At 41.4% G+C, this 17,087-nt stretch overlaps 1 protein-coding gene across 3 annotated transcripts in view; it reads right to left on the reverse strand.

The window, feature by feature from the left end:
• Positions 1–6,543: 6,543 nt before the first annotated feature.
• The window catches only part of LOC105838363 (alpha-mannosidase 2), a 140,886-nt gene continuing 130,342 nt past the window's right edge, over positions 6,544–17,087 (reverse strand). For 2 of the 3 annotated variants that reach the window (XM_012683880.3, XM_012683879.3), the window contains exons 6-7: positions 13,229–13,697; positions 6,544–13,055 (exon numbers count right to left, since the gene is read on the reverse strand). In XM_012683880.3, the coding sequence (XP_012539334.1) occupies positions 10,910–13,055; positions 13,229–13,697 (2,615 nt within the window). In that variant the 3' untranslated portion in view covers positions 6,544–10,909. The remainder of the gene's footprint in view (positions 13,056–13,228; positions 13,698–17,087) is intronic. The other variant, XM_036293904.1, reaches the window with a different exon arrangement.

The following is a 17,087-nucleotide window of genomic DNA, read 5'->3' on the forward strand; positions in this document are numbered from 1 at the left end:
CCGGCAAGACGGACCGAAGGTACCAGTCCCTCGGATATAAATGACGCTGCTGCTGCTGCTGCTGCTTCTCGCCAAGATCTTCGGAATTCTACGGGGCGCGACAGAAAGGGGAAAGGAGATAGAGAGGGAGGGAGGGACGAAGGAAAATCTGCCGTCTCCATGTAAACGACGTCGCGTTAGAGTACATTTTCAATTTCCCGTGTATTAAAGAGTCCGCGAGCTCTCTACCTTGTGGAGCTTATGACGTTTAAAGTTGTACCTCTCCGTTTCTTAAGATATCCTAAGGGCTCGCACGTATCCTGGACGTATCCCTTAACGTCAGAAACGGGAGGAAAGTTTAGAGCGGAATTCTCACGACACGCGTCCCGTCCACGTTAGCAACTTTCATCTAATCCGACTGTACAGTCGGAGAGACGTTAATTAACTGCGAGGCTGAATCTTTTTCGAGTAATAAAATTCTAACCACAGGAAAAATCAAATTCAACATATCACGAAGTCAACTTTCGAGACGAGTGGAACGACGGACATTATTATTATCATCTTCCATGCTTTTAAAAAGTAACGATGATCGAACTTGAAAATTGTCGACGAATTTATATCTGATAATTTGCCACTAAAACAACAATTAAGACAAGATTTATATTACGTAAACATGTGTTGAAGAATCGAAGGGGGAGAGAGGGGAAGGGAGAGGCATTGACACGCTCGCGGGAAAAGCAGACGTCGTCTGTGAGGAAATCCGCTCGTATCGCTATGCGAAATATGCCATGGGCTTCGAGAATAGCCGGCCGTTTCGTACTCCCGCTTCATTCGCTCACATCCAACCCCTTCAGCCTCGCGATCATCCCCGGGACAATATGTCTCGTATGCGGACGGCAACGGTTGGTTGCTACGCTCGGCGCGGAGTTCGCGTTTCTCGAGTTTCTATTCATCCATCCAGTCCGCGAGAAAAGACGCTTCGTCTTCCCTCGCGCCGGCTTGAACCTTATTATTGGTAAACAAGCTCGCTTCTCGCGTTCCTCTTTCCGCGTCTCTCTCTCTCTCTCTCTCTCTCTCTCTCTCTCTCTCTCTCTCTCTCTCTCTTTCTCTCTCTCCCTCCACCGAGCAAGTCATCGTCGTCGTCGTCGTCATAGGTCCCCGCGTTTTTCTTCTCCCTCCCCTCCCTCCTCACCGACAGACATCCGCCCGTATTCGGAAACATCGAGATTAAACTTGGAGTACTCCGATTAGACTGGATATTACGAAATATCCTGTACGTGGCTCGAGCCGTCCGCGGCATTATAATAAATGCGCTGCGTAATTTATCTCTAATATTATATGAACGACTTAATTAATTATTATTAATTAATTTCTCAAAACAGAGAGAGAGTCGGTCGACTCGTAAACTATAAATTAACACACAAATTACGGATATACAATCCGAGCTCCGATTACGCGTTCGCCTGCGCGTGCGAATCTAATTAGAATTAAATTTGAAATCACATTTTATACAAACACACGGGAAGCTTGTTTACACGAGAGGCTGAATGAAACTATTGAATTTCAGTATCCGAATATACGCGCGGCAATTTTGGAAGTTTTGCATTATTCTGTGCGAACAAGAGATTAATTCCTATTTGGCGTTAATATCGATTCTATTAATGTGTTGCTTTAGGCGCGAAATAATCTCTGTTTTTTTCCCGCAGAGTACTTGGACGAACGCCAGCGATGAACTTTTTCAATATAACTTCCTCGTGCTTAGACTTTGTCGCTTCGCTATTCGGTTAGCGAAACAGAAACGACTCGTCGTTTTAAGTTTAAGTTTCACGCCTATCCCGAAAACAAAAAAAAAAGCCACGTTGTAAATATGATATAAAGAAAAATATGAGGAACATATTGAATTACGCACTGCTGCCCAAGATATTCATTAAGATTATAATTGATACGAGTTCTTTCTTTATTTCCCACCTGAAAATTCATAGGATATCTCGAAGCTATTATTCTCCTGAACAAATTCTCCATCCTGCAGACATCTCCCGGCGACGCTATCCTTATAGACGTTCACGGACGCTTAGAGGCGCACGCGTCGTCTACTTTGTCGTCCGTCGTAATTGATGAAACCCAAGTCGTCGCTGCCGGAGCAGAGAGACGGATTTTCATCTAGCGGAGGAGAAGAAAAGCGATATCCCTCTGCGCGCGGGAAAGACGAGAAAAGTTTCTCTCGAGATGAGCATTTATTAAAACCATCCCCGCCACCATCGTCCTCTCACCCCTGCGCGCTGTGTACACGACAACCGACCGGTATTAACGCTATCTTTCGGCTTTGACGTCGAGTCAAATCATACTCGCTTTTGCAACGCGCAAAGATCCTTCGTGCTTTGACAAACGTGGCGAGGCACGATAATTAACTCACGCACACATACACGTACACAGTTCGACATATTAATAAACTGTGTATTCCGAGGGTGAAACAGTTTGCAAATAGTCAGATCAAAATATCAAAAGTAAAACGCTGAAAATAAAAAAAAAATGGAAAAAGCTTTTTTTCTTAATCCTGGATCCTGAAAAGAACCGCTCTCCTCAAAAATCGAATCGATGATAAAGTGAGATATCTAAAAAAAGATTGAAGGTGAAGATAAAAAAAGACCTCTGTCTTTTTACCGACAAATATTCACCAATTTTGCCAATTTTTTTGTAGAATAATTGAAAAGGACAACTCTTTTTATCTGTAAATACTAATCTATAAATTTTGATTAAGACCGAGTTAATGGTTTAATAATAATACTTATAATAATAATAATACTTAACGATTTAATAATATTTTATTTCTAAAGTGTAATTTTTTCAGTAATTTTTAAGACGAGAAAAAAGCAGAAAAAACTCTGCTCTCCAAAATTGTATGAATAATACTTCCTTTTATCGAGTTTTCGATCAAAGTGCAAAGTGATTTCGCCGGTTGTTTGAATGGCCCGCAATACCGCTAATTATTAATATTACCGAGAAGGTGGCGGTGAATAATCTCACCCCGTTGTTCCTCGACGTAGGACGCGACACCGGTCGGAATAATTTGCTGCAAGACGCCGCGCGCGGCAAGGAGCAGCCGCGGCTGCTTATAATCCGCGAGACTGCTTATATTTCCATATAAATTAACAGTACGCCACGCGGATGGGTGACTAACGGAATCATAGGGTGATATCAGCTACGACGACGACGACGACGACACAGAAAGGGCCGACGCTTTCATCCCGATGACGCTCACCTATCTGCGCCCATCAGGCGCGACGTTTATGGATGCCGGATGGAAACCCTGCCTTCGTTTCTTCGCGGTTCCTAACGAGATTCTCGATTATCCCGCGGCGTGCGTCCCCGGATTGTGTCCTCACTCTAATTAGCTGAAGACGTCAGAGAGACCTGGCAAGAAAAGGCGGTACACGTGGTGGCAATACAATCCACGTGAGCTTCATATATTCCGGCGACTTGCGGCGACTCGGTTTTCCTTTTAATGAGAACGTGAGAACACACCGTAGTTTAGTCTCATTTCTGAGGTATTTATTTTTGCACACCTGAAGTCTTAATTCCGATGGTGTTTAATTCTAGGATGCTTCCTCTATTAGTCTGCTTAATCACGTTGTTCATATTTGTTGATGCCAGTCTCATTTGTTATTGCTTACATCTTTATTTTCTACTAATGCAATTTTGAAAGTTCTTTTTTTCAATGTACTTAGACTGTTCTTCACTCGTGCAGATTTCATTGGAAATTTCAATTGTGTAAGTATTGCTCAATAATAGCGCTTGTTATTTGATTTCGATTAATCGAAAGGAGTTATTATTACGTTATGATTGCCTGTCGCGAGAAAGACTGCGAGTTTCATTGAGAAAGCAATCTCCTGAAAAAAAAAAAAGTTTTCGATCGATTCGCGTGACTTATGTATAACGGCGGGTTAAGATTTATAAATATTCATAAGCGACGGCTAAGCGACGCTCGTCCCACCGAGCTTTTCTTGCCACAGTCAATCTCGGCGAGGAAAATCGCTGGCGTTTTCCTTTGAATATCTTTGAATAAATTCTGCGATCTTTCCCGATTTCGCGCGATAGTACAATATCATCTATAGCGCGCGTATAATTTTGCAGTAAAAAAATGCAAATTATTCATTAACTCTCAGAGACGCGCGAGTTCTCTGCGTCCCGAATCGTGAAAATTTTTCTGGAGAAAAGAATCTTTATCGCTTCGAAGTAAAAATGCTGTCTTATCTTTTTTTTTTTTTAACTAATACAACTTTATATCATCGAGAAAAGTAAGCGATCGGAGAGACATTATAATATGCTCCCGTGACTTTTTGCTTCAAAAATACGTGACGTAGAATTTGATAAATTTCTCCCCCTGTGCAGGGGGAGAATTAATGGAATTCTCTGCGATTAAATGACGTCCTCCTAGAAATCCCTCCCGGCTTTTACTTTGCGACTTATCGAGCGATTACTTTTGTAAAAAAAAAAAAAAGAAAGAAAGAAGAATAAGGAAAGAGTAACAGACTTTTCAACCGTGGCGTCAACGAGCCATCATCGAAACGGCGAAAAGGCCGCGCGCGCCGGATTTACGGGGACGGTAAACGGGGTATTACGAGTGTCAGGTTCACGAGAACGAGCTGACGAAGTATCTCGATTGGCGGGCGAATGAAAACTCCGCCGTCCTCGGCGTAGAAGGAAATTGAATCGATTGTAATTAAAACTTGTATAACGAAGGCACGCGCGAGCGCGCGATGTTCATTCCAGCTGTCCGGGGCCTGGACGGCGGGAATCCCATTTTTTCGCCTACGTCGAGCCGAATCATCGTGCAAAGAAAAACCAAAATCCATCCGTCCGTCCGTACTCCATCGTGCGCTTTAGAAATTAGCGCAGCTTTTGATCCTACCTCCCCTACCGAGAGCCTGAGATTCGAAGCGGTACGAATATCTCGGGCACACAATGGGGGCTCCTCTTTCCATTCTTCCTCCGAAAATGTAATCTCACAAAACGTAATCCAAGCCGGATATACGTACGTAACGAATGTATATTCTTTCTCTCTCTTTTCGTTCTTATTTTATTACACTCTCTACTCATCAGAATCAGTATATTATTCAATGAGACAGCGAACAATCGAATACTAGTGTCATAATTATTTCAATCAGTGATATATACACTGGTTTTTTAATGGCAATACGAAATCTGTTTCCGAAAACTATCTATTTTATCTCGAGATCGTGCGGTCTTCATATTGGCACCCCATTCAAAGACCTTATTGAGTGTACATGTGCAGTTATTAACCAATAAGGCTACTCAGTTAATGAGATATCATTGAACGACTTTGTGTGCTGTGTGATCGTTGACATTCACAATGATCGAGCTGTCAAGTTACACGAAGGCTGTGAGATCGATTTTCGAGACATATTCCAAATGGATACTTCCCTGATTGAGTACCCTGATTCAGTAAGAGCATCTCTCTTTCTTAATCGCTGAAAGGCAGTGAATATTTACTGACGATCACAGTTACAAGTTTAGCACTGAAAACCGACGAGATTTCATTAATTCGTTAAGAGAGTATAAAGGATACATGAACTAAGTAAAATTAATCAAATTCACCATTATAACATTAAATATCTTTGATGAGATAATAAAGTTGTTAGGATAAGATGTAATTGCATTGGGGAGAAATTCACGACGTCCCTTTCTCTCATTCTCTCTGCACTTCTCTTTGCGAAGCTGTCTTTACAATTTTATAATCAGATTAACTATCTTCTAGGCCTCTCCTCGCGGTTTTACCTGAATCGGCAATATACAAAGAACGTCAGACTTGAGAGGCGGAAGGGGAGGGCGAGAGAGAGAGAGAGAGAGAGAGAGAGAGAGAGAGAGAGAGAGAGAGACTTAAGTGTCATCAAGGGTGGAATATGTAAATTAATCTGTTTCGCACGATGGGATCTTGCTTGCAATTTTCTTGATATTGCGTCTGCATAATCTCCGTCTTATTGTGAACTCAATTATACGGTCAACAAGCGACATCAGCATCGGCGAGGCACTTATTGAAGAATACCGTATAATCGCCATTAATGAGAATTATGTGCCAAGTAACGATATCGATTAACGTTTAGGCCAGATGCTCCCTCTGGTTTCGCGATTATATATCTCGCCTTTTTATTAATATACTTTTTAGGAAGAAAAGAGAACAAATGATCGATATTTATGCGTTAGCCGTTAATCGGCGCGTTTTACATATCTACAAGAATTAATTAAGAAAACGCAAATATTCATTCGTGTTCACACAAAGTTATAAATATTCTTATTAAGCGTTATACACAGCTATTTATGTAAAAAACGTGAGAAAAAGATACAAAATTTGCAAAAGAATCATATGATATTTAAAGAAAGAAAAATAATCGAGCTCTCTTCTCAAGTGTCTCATTATAGTTGCAAAAGAAATGCGACATACGGGGAAAGATAAGATTTTATCGAGTCTTTCAACCACCTTGATTATTTTTACCTGCTTTTGTCGAAGGGGGGCCACTCTCGTTACACAGAGAACAACGCGGCTGATCAAAATATACGTCAGTTACTAGTTTTATTTAATAAATATAATATTACATTATAACATAAGGAATATCGTATGTAATCATCGCCATTCGCGCGTCCCGCGCTCGCGCGATTCCAAGCGGCCGAACCCTTTGCGAATCGTCCGAGCGACAGATTTGTGTGTACGTGTGTGTGTGTGTGTTTGTTTGTGTGTGTGAACATATAATATAACTTTATTCTTTGTGATATAGAACACTTTTTTTCTCTCTAACGACGGCACAAAACATACAGTATGTTACAATATCGTTACAGGGACAGTCATTGGCGCCGAGCGACTTGGTTGCTCGATAGTTTCGGGCGTTTTGTCGACATTTGCAGAAATCTCGACGTAGAGATCTCACGGTGCTCTTAAACGGAGAAGTACAGTTTCCGCGAAAATGTGTGGAAAATGCTCGAGCAACGAGAGTCGAATCCATATCCCTCCACGGCGAGATTTCGCTGTTTGAGGCTCTTTTTTTGATTCGTTACGTTAAACGGAGCGGACGACTGGATATGTTATCGTGGGCAGTGTCGTTAGTGCGCACATTAAAATAACAATGTCGAAATAAATAATATCAAACAGATGATATAATATCAAATATAATATAGAGAAATACCGATTATCAATTCGCCTAATTAAAAATCCCAGAGTTTCGAGAAGTATATGTAAATAAGAGATAAATTTAGATTTATTATTATATCGAAATAAGGACGGTTTTATATCAAGCCAATATATAAATATGGGGACAAATAGAAGTTATTTTTGCAAACCTTTTTTCGGCCAAAGATCGAATGTGCAACCGATGTGATTAAACGTGATGAGAGCGCGAAGGAGATAACTTTCCTACACTTCACCCGTGCACCCATCCGCCCGTACTTTTAATTTTCCATTACTCTTTACGATCTATCGGTTTAACGATTTTATCGACGATCCTCTATTTACACAATACCGTTAAACCCGTATTCGTTCGCGCTGTGAACCGTGAAATCTATCGGAGCCATAAGTCGATCGAAAAAATTTTAATAACCAATGCTTACGAAGCTTAATTGCCCGACGGCATCACAAGCCGTATCTGTGACGGACGTTTCCGCTTTTGACCAACTTTGTAACACAAAATGTTGTATTACAAAGCTCTATTCGATATCGATGTCGAATTTTTATTTAATAATCAATTCGATGGGCGTCGTTCAAAATTCGTCGTCAGGAAATAGAGGATTTGTCGACTGAAATTAAACGGCAATTTGACATTTGGTAACGAACGAAAATGGATTATTTAATAAAAATATAGCATTTGGCGCGATAAATATAAACGTGTGTTATTAAAAAAAGAAAGCAATTAATCGCAATTTGTTACATGTTTCAACGACGGCTTCAATGACGATAAAACATGTCGATTAACTGAAAACAACTGCGTCAATTCATTGAGAAAAAGAATGAATTCGAAGGTTTAATGGTTTATTAGAATGTCACGTTATTAGAATTGTGAGCAGAAATTTGCACGCGTGCGATAAAATATCTAAGAGATAACGTAGCAGTATAAAACCACCGCACCGAAAAGTTCGTAAATTCGCACCGTAATCTTAAATAAGAAAATTTACATAGACAACATCTGTCTTTCGCGTGAATTAAAAAACGCCACTTCGTAATAATTACCAAGTCTCCGGTATACGGAGAAGCGACACGAACGTTCTGCTCGCCGCTTGTACGCAACGAGTAGCTGCAACCGCACTGTACAATATTTCTTGTACCACTCGGAGAAAACTAATTTCCGCCCCGTTCCTCCCCGGTTCCTTTCTCGCGCCGGAGGAACGCGACAGCCCACTCACACGCGGAAGCTGCACGACTTTCCATTAATTAATCTAATATGTACAAATCGGACCGACGGTACAGCCACAAAAAGGGACACTTCGAGATTCTCCATGGAAGCGGAAGATCGCTGGAAACACCACAAACAACATGCGACGAACACAATGCGTTGCAAAGTGTCTGCGACATTTATCATTCGCTCACATAATCATATAACAAAGAACAGCTCGGAAGTACGGTATTTCATATTACTGATCTAACAGGTTCTCATTACGTCGCATAAACGTCTTGAATGTTGGAAAAAAAAAACGGAGGAACAGATTCGAGATTCACGTCGATCGTTAATATAATTATCGCAGAATTATCGTCAAATTATTTAATTATTTACAAAAAAAAATAAATCGTATCTTCGTATCTTGTGAAGACTCACTCCTTTCGCGTTATCTCCAGAGAGATAACTTCCTCGCCGTCTGGCACGCAAGTTCATTTTACATGCATTACACTTTACTACATTTTCGGACTGCCTACACGATACGCGGAGAGTATCCCCCGGAATCGCGTCCCTCCTCGTCGACAAGAAGACACTTACTGTCAATACTCGCGGGGAGAGAGAGAGAGAGAGAGAAAGAGAGAGATAGAGAGAAAGAGAGAGAAAGGGAGAGAGAGAGGGAGAGAGAAGAAGATTGACAGCAAAATATTTGACATACGAAAATAGATGTATAAGATTTTCTTTACATCGTTTCGCTATCACAAGGATCTACTATAATTGTCTAGGGCAAGTTACACGATCTGCTGATATGTAATATATACATATATACGATACAATATATACAAATATACCTCTATACGCTTGGTAAAAGAAATTTCTGTCGGTCAGTTTGTCAATTGTCAGTTTGTCTGTTTGTCTATCACCGTACGAACAGATAAAAGTCACTATATGCAATTTGAATTCTTTTATCCTCTCTGTAGGCCTAATTCGCTGGCCCCTTTTATATCTCGCAAAATCACTTTTCATTTATCTACATTTGTTAAAAAGTGTGGAAAATTAGAAACTTTGAAATACTATTTTATTTATTTTGAAAAACAACATGATAAATGTCTTCAAAAATAAATAAGAAAATTTAGAAATAGAAATTTTTTCCATAATAAGAAGTTAATGGTGAAGAGAGATTTAGGAGATTCAAAAAATTTCTATAAATATAGTCAAAGTTATTCCAGCGATAAAGGTATTAAATTATGGAAGAATTATTTAAAATTTAAATGAGTAGAATAGGTAGAGATAAATCTGATCCCAATTATCTCGTTCCAGCGAATGTACATATATTAATTAGATATTTCAGACTCTCTTGTTTAGAATAAATTACTAATGTATTTATATATCCGCGTGTGTAGTACATCTTCTCTCGCCTTTTTTCTCCCCCCTTCTCTCTCGATACCTCTCGTTTGATAATAAAACGTAAGGATACAGGAACAATATGTACATTGGCGCACGCATACGTTGCACATTTGTCACGATTAGTAATTAATTGTGTTGCATCGATTGAAATATTTACACGCACACTATTCTTATACCTGCCACTTCTTATAAAATTTTCCGCAAAAATGTAACGTAACCGACGAAATATCATCTCGCGAAATTCAATTAAACTCGAGAAATAGTGTTAAAAGTTCTTACATGATTCATTTACTCTTCAAAAATTTACAATGAAATTGATAAATCTTTGATCTCTGTTATTGAATTAAATATAAAATTTTTCTCCTTTTCTCTGAATGAAATTAGCGAAAGATATTGGATGTAAAGGAACAGAAAATGATGAATGACAACATGATTTCTAGGCCAATAGCAAACATTGTTACAAGAAATTAGCGTCAATAGAAATTAATAAAAGTGCCTCTTTTACATACCTGTAGAATAAAAATTGATTAAAAATTTCTGAAATTTTTTCCTAACGCGAAAGAATTCATCTTAGTTAAATCGTACGAATCAATTGTTTATTTTAAATTCAAAGGAAGACAAATATGTAGTCGACTGACTGGCCAAATTTTTTTATTAAGGATTACGACGTTTTGACCACGGGATTTGGTCCTTCTCAAGTGGTTACAATTATCCATAATCTTTTAACTTAATAGTTTAATTAAAATAAAAGAATTTGACCAATCAGTTGGCTACATATTTGTCTTCCTTTGGATTTAATGACTGGCGACAATAAGCGATTCCTGCTGATTTTTATTTTAAATTGTTTAAAACGTTTATATTAATTGTCCTAGAGTGGTCAACATTATTTGTCACTTTTTTTTGTCCCGTGTATTATCCCGCGAGAAATTATTGATTTACCTTCGCTTCTGCATCGCTTCCGCAAAGTTCCGTTCTTCACTGCCAACAACGTCGCGCGTTACACGAAGAGTCAAAGAGGTAGTATTCAATACGATTAATATACGGCAGTGTCATTTGGAAGGGGCAAGACGCCTGTGTATATTCTCGAAATTTTAACCGATCAACGTGAACACATCGAGACCGACAGTCGATCGGTTTATGGCTTAAGATCATTGCACGAAGTTCACGTTATACGTTTCGACTTGCATCGGTTGTAGACCGATCTCCTGGAAACCGTCTTTCAGGCGGGCGCCCGGCTTTGTGCCGGTCAACGACGTCTTCGTGACGTTGACCTTGTCGAGCTTGTAGAACGCGGTTCCCTGCGCGAGTCTCTCGGTGAGCGGACAGTGCTTCAATGCCACGTCGATGCCCACGGAGCAGCTGTAGCCCTGCCGGTGCAGCACCATGAGCGCGCTGTTCACTGGAAAGTGTGGCAGCTTCTGATCGTGGTTAGTGCGCAAGTTGAGCAGGTGTAGGTCGCACGGGAAACTCTGACTCAGCAGTCGGACTTCCGGTGCCATCGTGACTTCCTGCTCGCTGCCGTCCACCACAAAGATATTTACTGGATAATTAAGAGTGTTGCTCAGGTGATTGGCGAACAGCGACGGCCTCGAATATTTGTCTTTCTCGCCGCTGATATCTTCAAGTAGCAACCAGTGCTTGATGACGGTCCGTCGATTGTCGAGTAAACCTTCGCCCATGCCTCGCGAATCATCATATAGAGTCCTGCGATCCAGCATTACCTCCAGCCAACCGGGCTGATAGCTGGCCGCACCCTGGCAATGGTTCACCAGGAGCGTTAGTCGGTGATTCGAATCCTCGATGTAGGCCATGGTCGTGATGGGAAAATAGTTGCCCTCGATGCCGATGCGCTCGATCTTGGTACGCTTAATCATCTGGTGGCCGTTCAGATCGGTGTAGAACTCGGGAGGGTCGCCATTCGAGATGTCGGTCTGCAACCGCATGAACATTTCTGTCTCACGATTCTTCGGTGGTGTCTCAAAGTCCACGATGTTGCGCAAGTAGATAGCTTCGCCGAGGCCGCCGTCGCGATGGTAGATGGCCACGTGATGCGTCAATAGTTTCCCGTACTCGACGGTGAGGCGAGAACTCAGGCTACCGCTGACGATGTAGATCTTCTGGTGCGGCGTGTACGCTTCCAGGACATCCTTATCGGTGTCCCGGAGATTCGGGTCAGGCATGAAGAGGTAGGCACCGCTGTGGAATTGCGCCGAGGGATACGCGGCGAACTGCACGGCGCACTGCATGATCTTGCCGGTGGATTTTTTCGTCACGCGTTTCAAGAAACCTGTCTGTCCGTCAAACAGCAGTTTCATTCGCTGATTCTCGAGCTGCACGTCGCCCACCTGCATGGGCTTGATGGGAAAGACGTTGTCTTTGCCGCAACGACTGCAGTACACCGTCGAGATGGCCTCCGGCGGCACCTTGTCGACCTGCCGCAGGTGATACGTAGCGATCGATAGCGGCTTCAGCTCAGCTACGAAGAGCAGTACGTACACGTCATGCGTGATGCTCGTGGCGTTCATTACCGGCGCGATCTGATACGGTATAGGGTTCTTTTGAGGGTCCAGGACTTTGATTTTGTATGACGTGACTTTGAGACTGATCACTTCCTGTCTGGGTTGCGCCAATGGATTAAACAGAACGATCTTCCTAGTCTCGTGGCCATTCACGCCGATTGGTATCTTCTTCGGCAGTTTTTCGTAGCTGTCTCTGTCCGACTCGGCCAACACGTAAACGGAATTCGACTTGCCGCTGATGGTGGCCGCGAGCGACTGGATAGCGAAGCTTTGCAGGCTCGTCGTGTCCGAAATCGACTCGAAAAGTTTCAACGCGTAATCCTTCATGACGAAGGACTTCGAGGTGCCGGTGATCGCGTCGTGATGCTGGAACAGGCCCAGATTACGTCTCGCCTTCACCAGCTTCTCGAAATGCGTCTCGTAAAGTTTTATATCCTTGCCGGACTGTTTGGCAAGATTTAGCGTGATCGTGTAGAGGATCTCGGCGGATCTGAGATTCGCCTCGAGCTCACGGTCCAGGATCTTCATGTACGGTCTGGTCGTGAAGTAGCCACTCCAATAGGCCGGTCTACCCTCGCTGAAGATGTCCGAGTACACGAAGAAGTCGCCCGTCAACGACGGAAACTTGTTTACGCGCTTTTGTATCTCGCGGAAATAGTCCTTCGGCGTCCCAAACACTACCTCGGCATTATACTCGTCCTTCCGGCTGTTTATGTAATCCATCAGGATTTTGTAGTTGGTATACTGTTGATCCCACTCGATCGCGTGGTCGTATCTGAAATCAGACGACAAGAAACGTCTCACTAATTTAACCTGTTTTCGACATGAGCTTTGGTTAGATGTGTCTCTTTTACCGAAACAAGTGTTATGGAAAACAAATAAAAGAGATTATGAGATTTAAAAAATTATAAAAAATGAATCTGTTTCTCGAAACGAAATTATGCGAACCTGAAATCGTCACCGAGTGGCATCAGCACGACGTTGTGAGTAAACAACGAGCCTGTCCTCGCGTACTGCTCCAGCAACAGCTCGGCCATCTGCTTGACGTTGTTGGGCGTGATCTCGACAGCGCGGACCGAGTACTCAGTGTACTCGCCGCGTATCTTACGGAAGTCGAAGTTGAGGCAGACGTGCGGATGCGGTCCGCACGAATGTTTGATGTTGTATATGTCGAACGGCTGATTGTGGGTTAGCATGTCGGCTGCGCCGTCACGGTCCCATGGCTGCCGCCAGACGAAATCGCCGTACTGCTTTTTGGCGAACCACTGCTTCCACGCGTAGTGTATCCTCTGGATTACCGTGCCGGATGCACCCGAGGCTCTGAGGAAGTAGGGTATGGTGCCGCCGTGGCCGAACGGATCGACGGACCAGCCCGACTCGGGTATCACGTCGAGATTCGTTTTCAGCCATTGGTGACCTGAAGTTTAGAAGAGGATGGTTTTTTTACAAACTCTAAAAACAAAAACTTCTACAAAGTTCGTTTAAAATGTACATCGATAAAGAAAGTTAATAGTTTAAAACTTTAAAAGTATGACTGTTCTAATTATAGTTACTAATCACAGCTATTCTCTCTAATAATAAAAAAAAAAAGGATTAAGTATTTATTTTATAGTATTAACTTTAAAAATTATTTACAGACGACGTGTAGAAAGACGTTACAAACTTTTTTGACATCAAATTAGATATTTGTGTCTTTCTCTCACTATTTTCCTTTGTACTTGTAGTTCATCATTCGAACCAGAAATTTTAGTTCGCTAATAGGATTCGATATAATACGCGTATACGGGTTTAGTTTATTTTCGTTTAATCTACTAAAACTAATCTACAACTTAATTATGGATCGCGTATCGCAAAAGCCGCGTCTGCCGACCTTTTTTTACATGCATTAATTTGCATTGGCGAGAGCCTTTTAAAGTTCATCCTGCCGCGTTCTGCGCGATGCGATCAAATATTCATAATGCGGATTAATCCGCTGTTTCCGTGTCCTGAATATTCCAATTCTTCTTTATGATGAACGCGCACCGAAAACGTAAATTTACTGACTGCCTGTATATCGCAATATTAAACAAACGAACAGCATAATAAAGTCAGTCAATGAAGTAACATGTTGGGAAAATCACCGATTAAAAAGTCAGAACATTATTATGACGTGAAATCAAGCCATGTTCAACGAAAATATTTTTATTAATGAGATTTGATTATGTAAATATTACTTTTTTTTAAAATTATTCATAAAATTCATAGTTCGTATTGTCTGCGTCCAACAAATATTTTTAATTGATTGTACGAATACATTTTATTAATTAATTACAGAAACGGTATAAAATATAATAAAGCAAATGTCTCTAAAGTTAAGGCGAAGCAGATAGTAAACCACAGTCGGTTGGATAAAGAGAGTTAGGGTAAATGCGATTAAAGGAATACGCCATTAGCGAATGGGAAACATCGGGCTCGTCGAAAAAGTTTGCGACGCCGCCACTGACGTTAGGAAGAGACGTCGTCGATCATGCCCGAGCGGGATCAGACGACACGGAAACTTACGGCGTGGTTGACGAACGAAGTCGCGAAATTAATCCCGCAGGAACGCGAGCGGAGAGCGCGCGGATAGGCTCGGCGAGGGGAAGGGGGAGGGGGAGGTGAAGATAATACAATTAGCCCGCAAAGTCAGCGGTAATTAGACGACAGTTGTATAGGAATAATAGAGGTACACTACTCTCTCTCTCTCTACACTCGTCCATTTGCGACAAGCTTGGGTGTCGTGTACGTTATCAGCGTCAACTATCGTTTTGCTGGTGTTTTTAGCATAATCTCGCATGAATGATTGTTACGAGTGCGTAAATACGATGAATGATATCACCGAGGCACGCGAAAGGTACGGTTTGTAAATCCAACGGACATGTCACTCTATATAAACAAAACTTTTTTCTCTCATATGTTATATCTTATTACGTATGTCGTGTTTCATTATATTTCGTTATCTACTTTTACGATTTTTTAGGAATAAGTATTAAGGAAGTGCAAATACTTGGCACTGTTTGAAGGGATGATGCTGCTCTTGTTGCAATATGAATCAACACCGTCAGCTGTACGATGAATTATATATGGTTGGAAAAATGACGCCAAGAACTGTTTAAACAAAACTTGATGTGCCATATGAGTTATTTACCGTATTATTTTATATATCGGCAAAATGAGCTTGAAAAGCGAATGTTTGCATGCGATTGTGATGTACAAACTTCGGAAAAGAACAAAAATGGTGTAAAAATATTGGGAATTTTTAAAATTCGTTACAAATGCTTTTCGCAGTATTTACAGCATTTTATTTGTTTTCGAAACTCGTGCATTATAATCATATGTATGTAAATAGGTTTTTAAGATTCATTTTCACTAACACAAAATGGTACTGTAAATAACTCAAATGATACCAACTTTGTTATTTGTTAAACAGCTCTTGGCGTTTCAAATATGTAATTCGCTGCGAAAAAAGCCAAAACTTTCGCATTGATTCCAATAATTTCTAAAATATATCGAATAATTTTTCTCATAAAATTATAACATTTCTCTCGAATGTTGAGAAAAGTTCGGTCGAAATTCATTAATTGACGATTTGACCCGAGTGAAATTGAATTCGAGTGAGATTTCCCGAAAATGAGCAATTATTCAACGACCGTATGCACGAGGATAGGAATTCGGCTATTTAGAAAAGTCCATCGTTCGCGATTTAATACCGTTCGCGTAGTATGCGAAAATTAATGTTCACTTTGTGACGTGAACATCTCGTGAATCTACCTAAAATCCAAATTCTCGAGGTCATTCGCAGCTCGCTCGCAACCCGGAAATTGCATCAATTATTCGAGAAAGCCAGAGCTCGGCCGCAAATTGCGCGTTCGTCGTACTATCCCGCCGATGGAGCTCGCATTATTGTGGAAGTCCGGACATCGCGAGAGAGAGAAGGAGGGAAACAGAGAGAGAGAGAGAGAGAGAGAGAGAGAGAGAGAGAGAGAGAGAGAGAGAGAGAGAGAGAGAGAGAGAGAGAGAGGAGAGAGAGAGAGAGAGAGGAGAGAAGGGAGGGAGAGATGGAAGAGTTGAGAGGAGGACGCAGATATGGATGCCAAGGGAAAGAGGGAGTGGAAGGGTGCCTAATGCGGAGAATAAACCATTAAACTGTACTCAGCCGGTGCTCGACTGATTATAACTCGTTAGAGCTGCACGACATGTGTGCATTAACAGAATTATCGCAGGTTACAACGCGTTGCTACCCTCTCTGAAAGATTGCGTTTCTTTCACGTGCGAATCCGCTGCATTCCCGCGAGAGATCCGAATGGAATAATTGGGAGATTACTTTCTAAGAGGAAGTCCAGTCTATCTTGTTTCAGACCGTTGTTTTAGAAGAGGAAGACAAATATTCGTCGAAAAAAAAAATTAAAAAAGTGGAACAAAAACAGGAAATAATTTTATTATACGAAGTAAAAACTTAAATCCTTTCGAGAGAAAAGCTTGTCAAACCATGATCAAGAAATGTAATTGTGCGAACTAAATAATAATATGTAATACGTAAAATTTTAGAAAAAATGAAGAGTATATTATTAAGATATTTCTTTTCGCACATCTCAAGTTTTTACGATCAGAAGGAAGGAATGAGGAAGAAGAACTTACGAAAAAGCTACAGTCACGTTCCAGTGCTCCGAGATAGAACGTGCAAGTGGGAAAGTGCAGCATGTCGAGATGCCACGTGAGATACGGGGTATATGCTGCACGGAGTAAATCAACGTGCTAATTTTTTGGCTCCAACTTGATGCCGGTGGAA

Source organism: Monomorium pharaonis, chromosome 11 (assembly GCF_013373865.1).
Source record: "Monomorium pharaonis isolate MP-MQ-018 chromosome 11, ASM1337386v2, whole genome shotgun sequence".
In the NCBI taxonomy this organism is placed as follows: domain Eukaryota; kingdom Metazoa; phylum Arthropoda; class Insecta; order Hymenoptera; family Formicidae; genus Monomorium; species Monomorium pharaonis.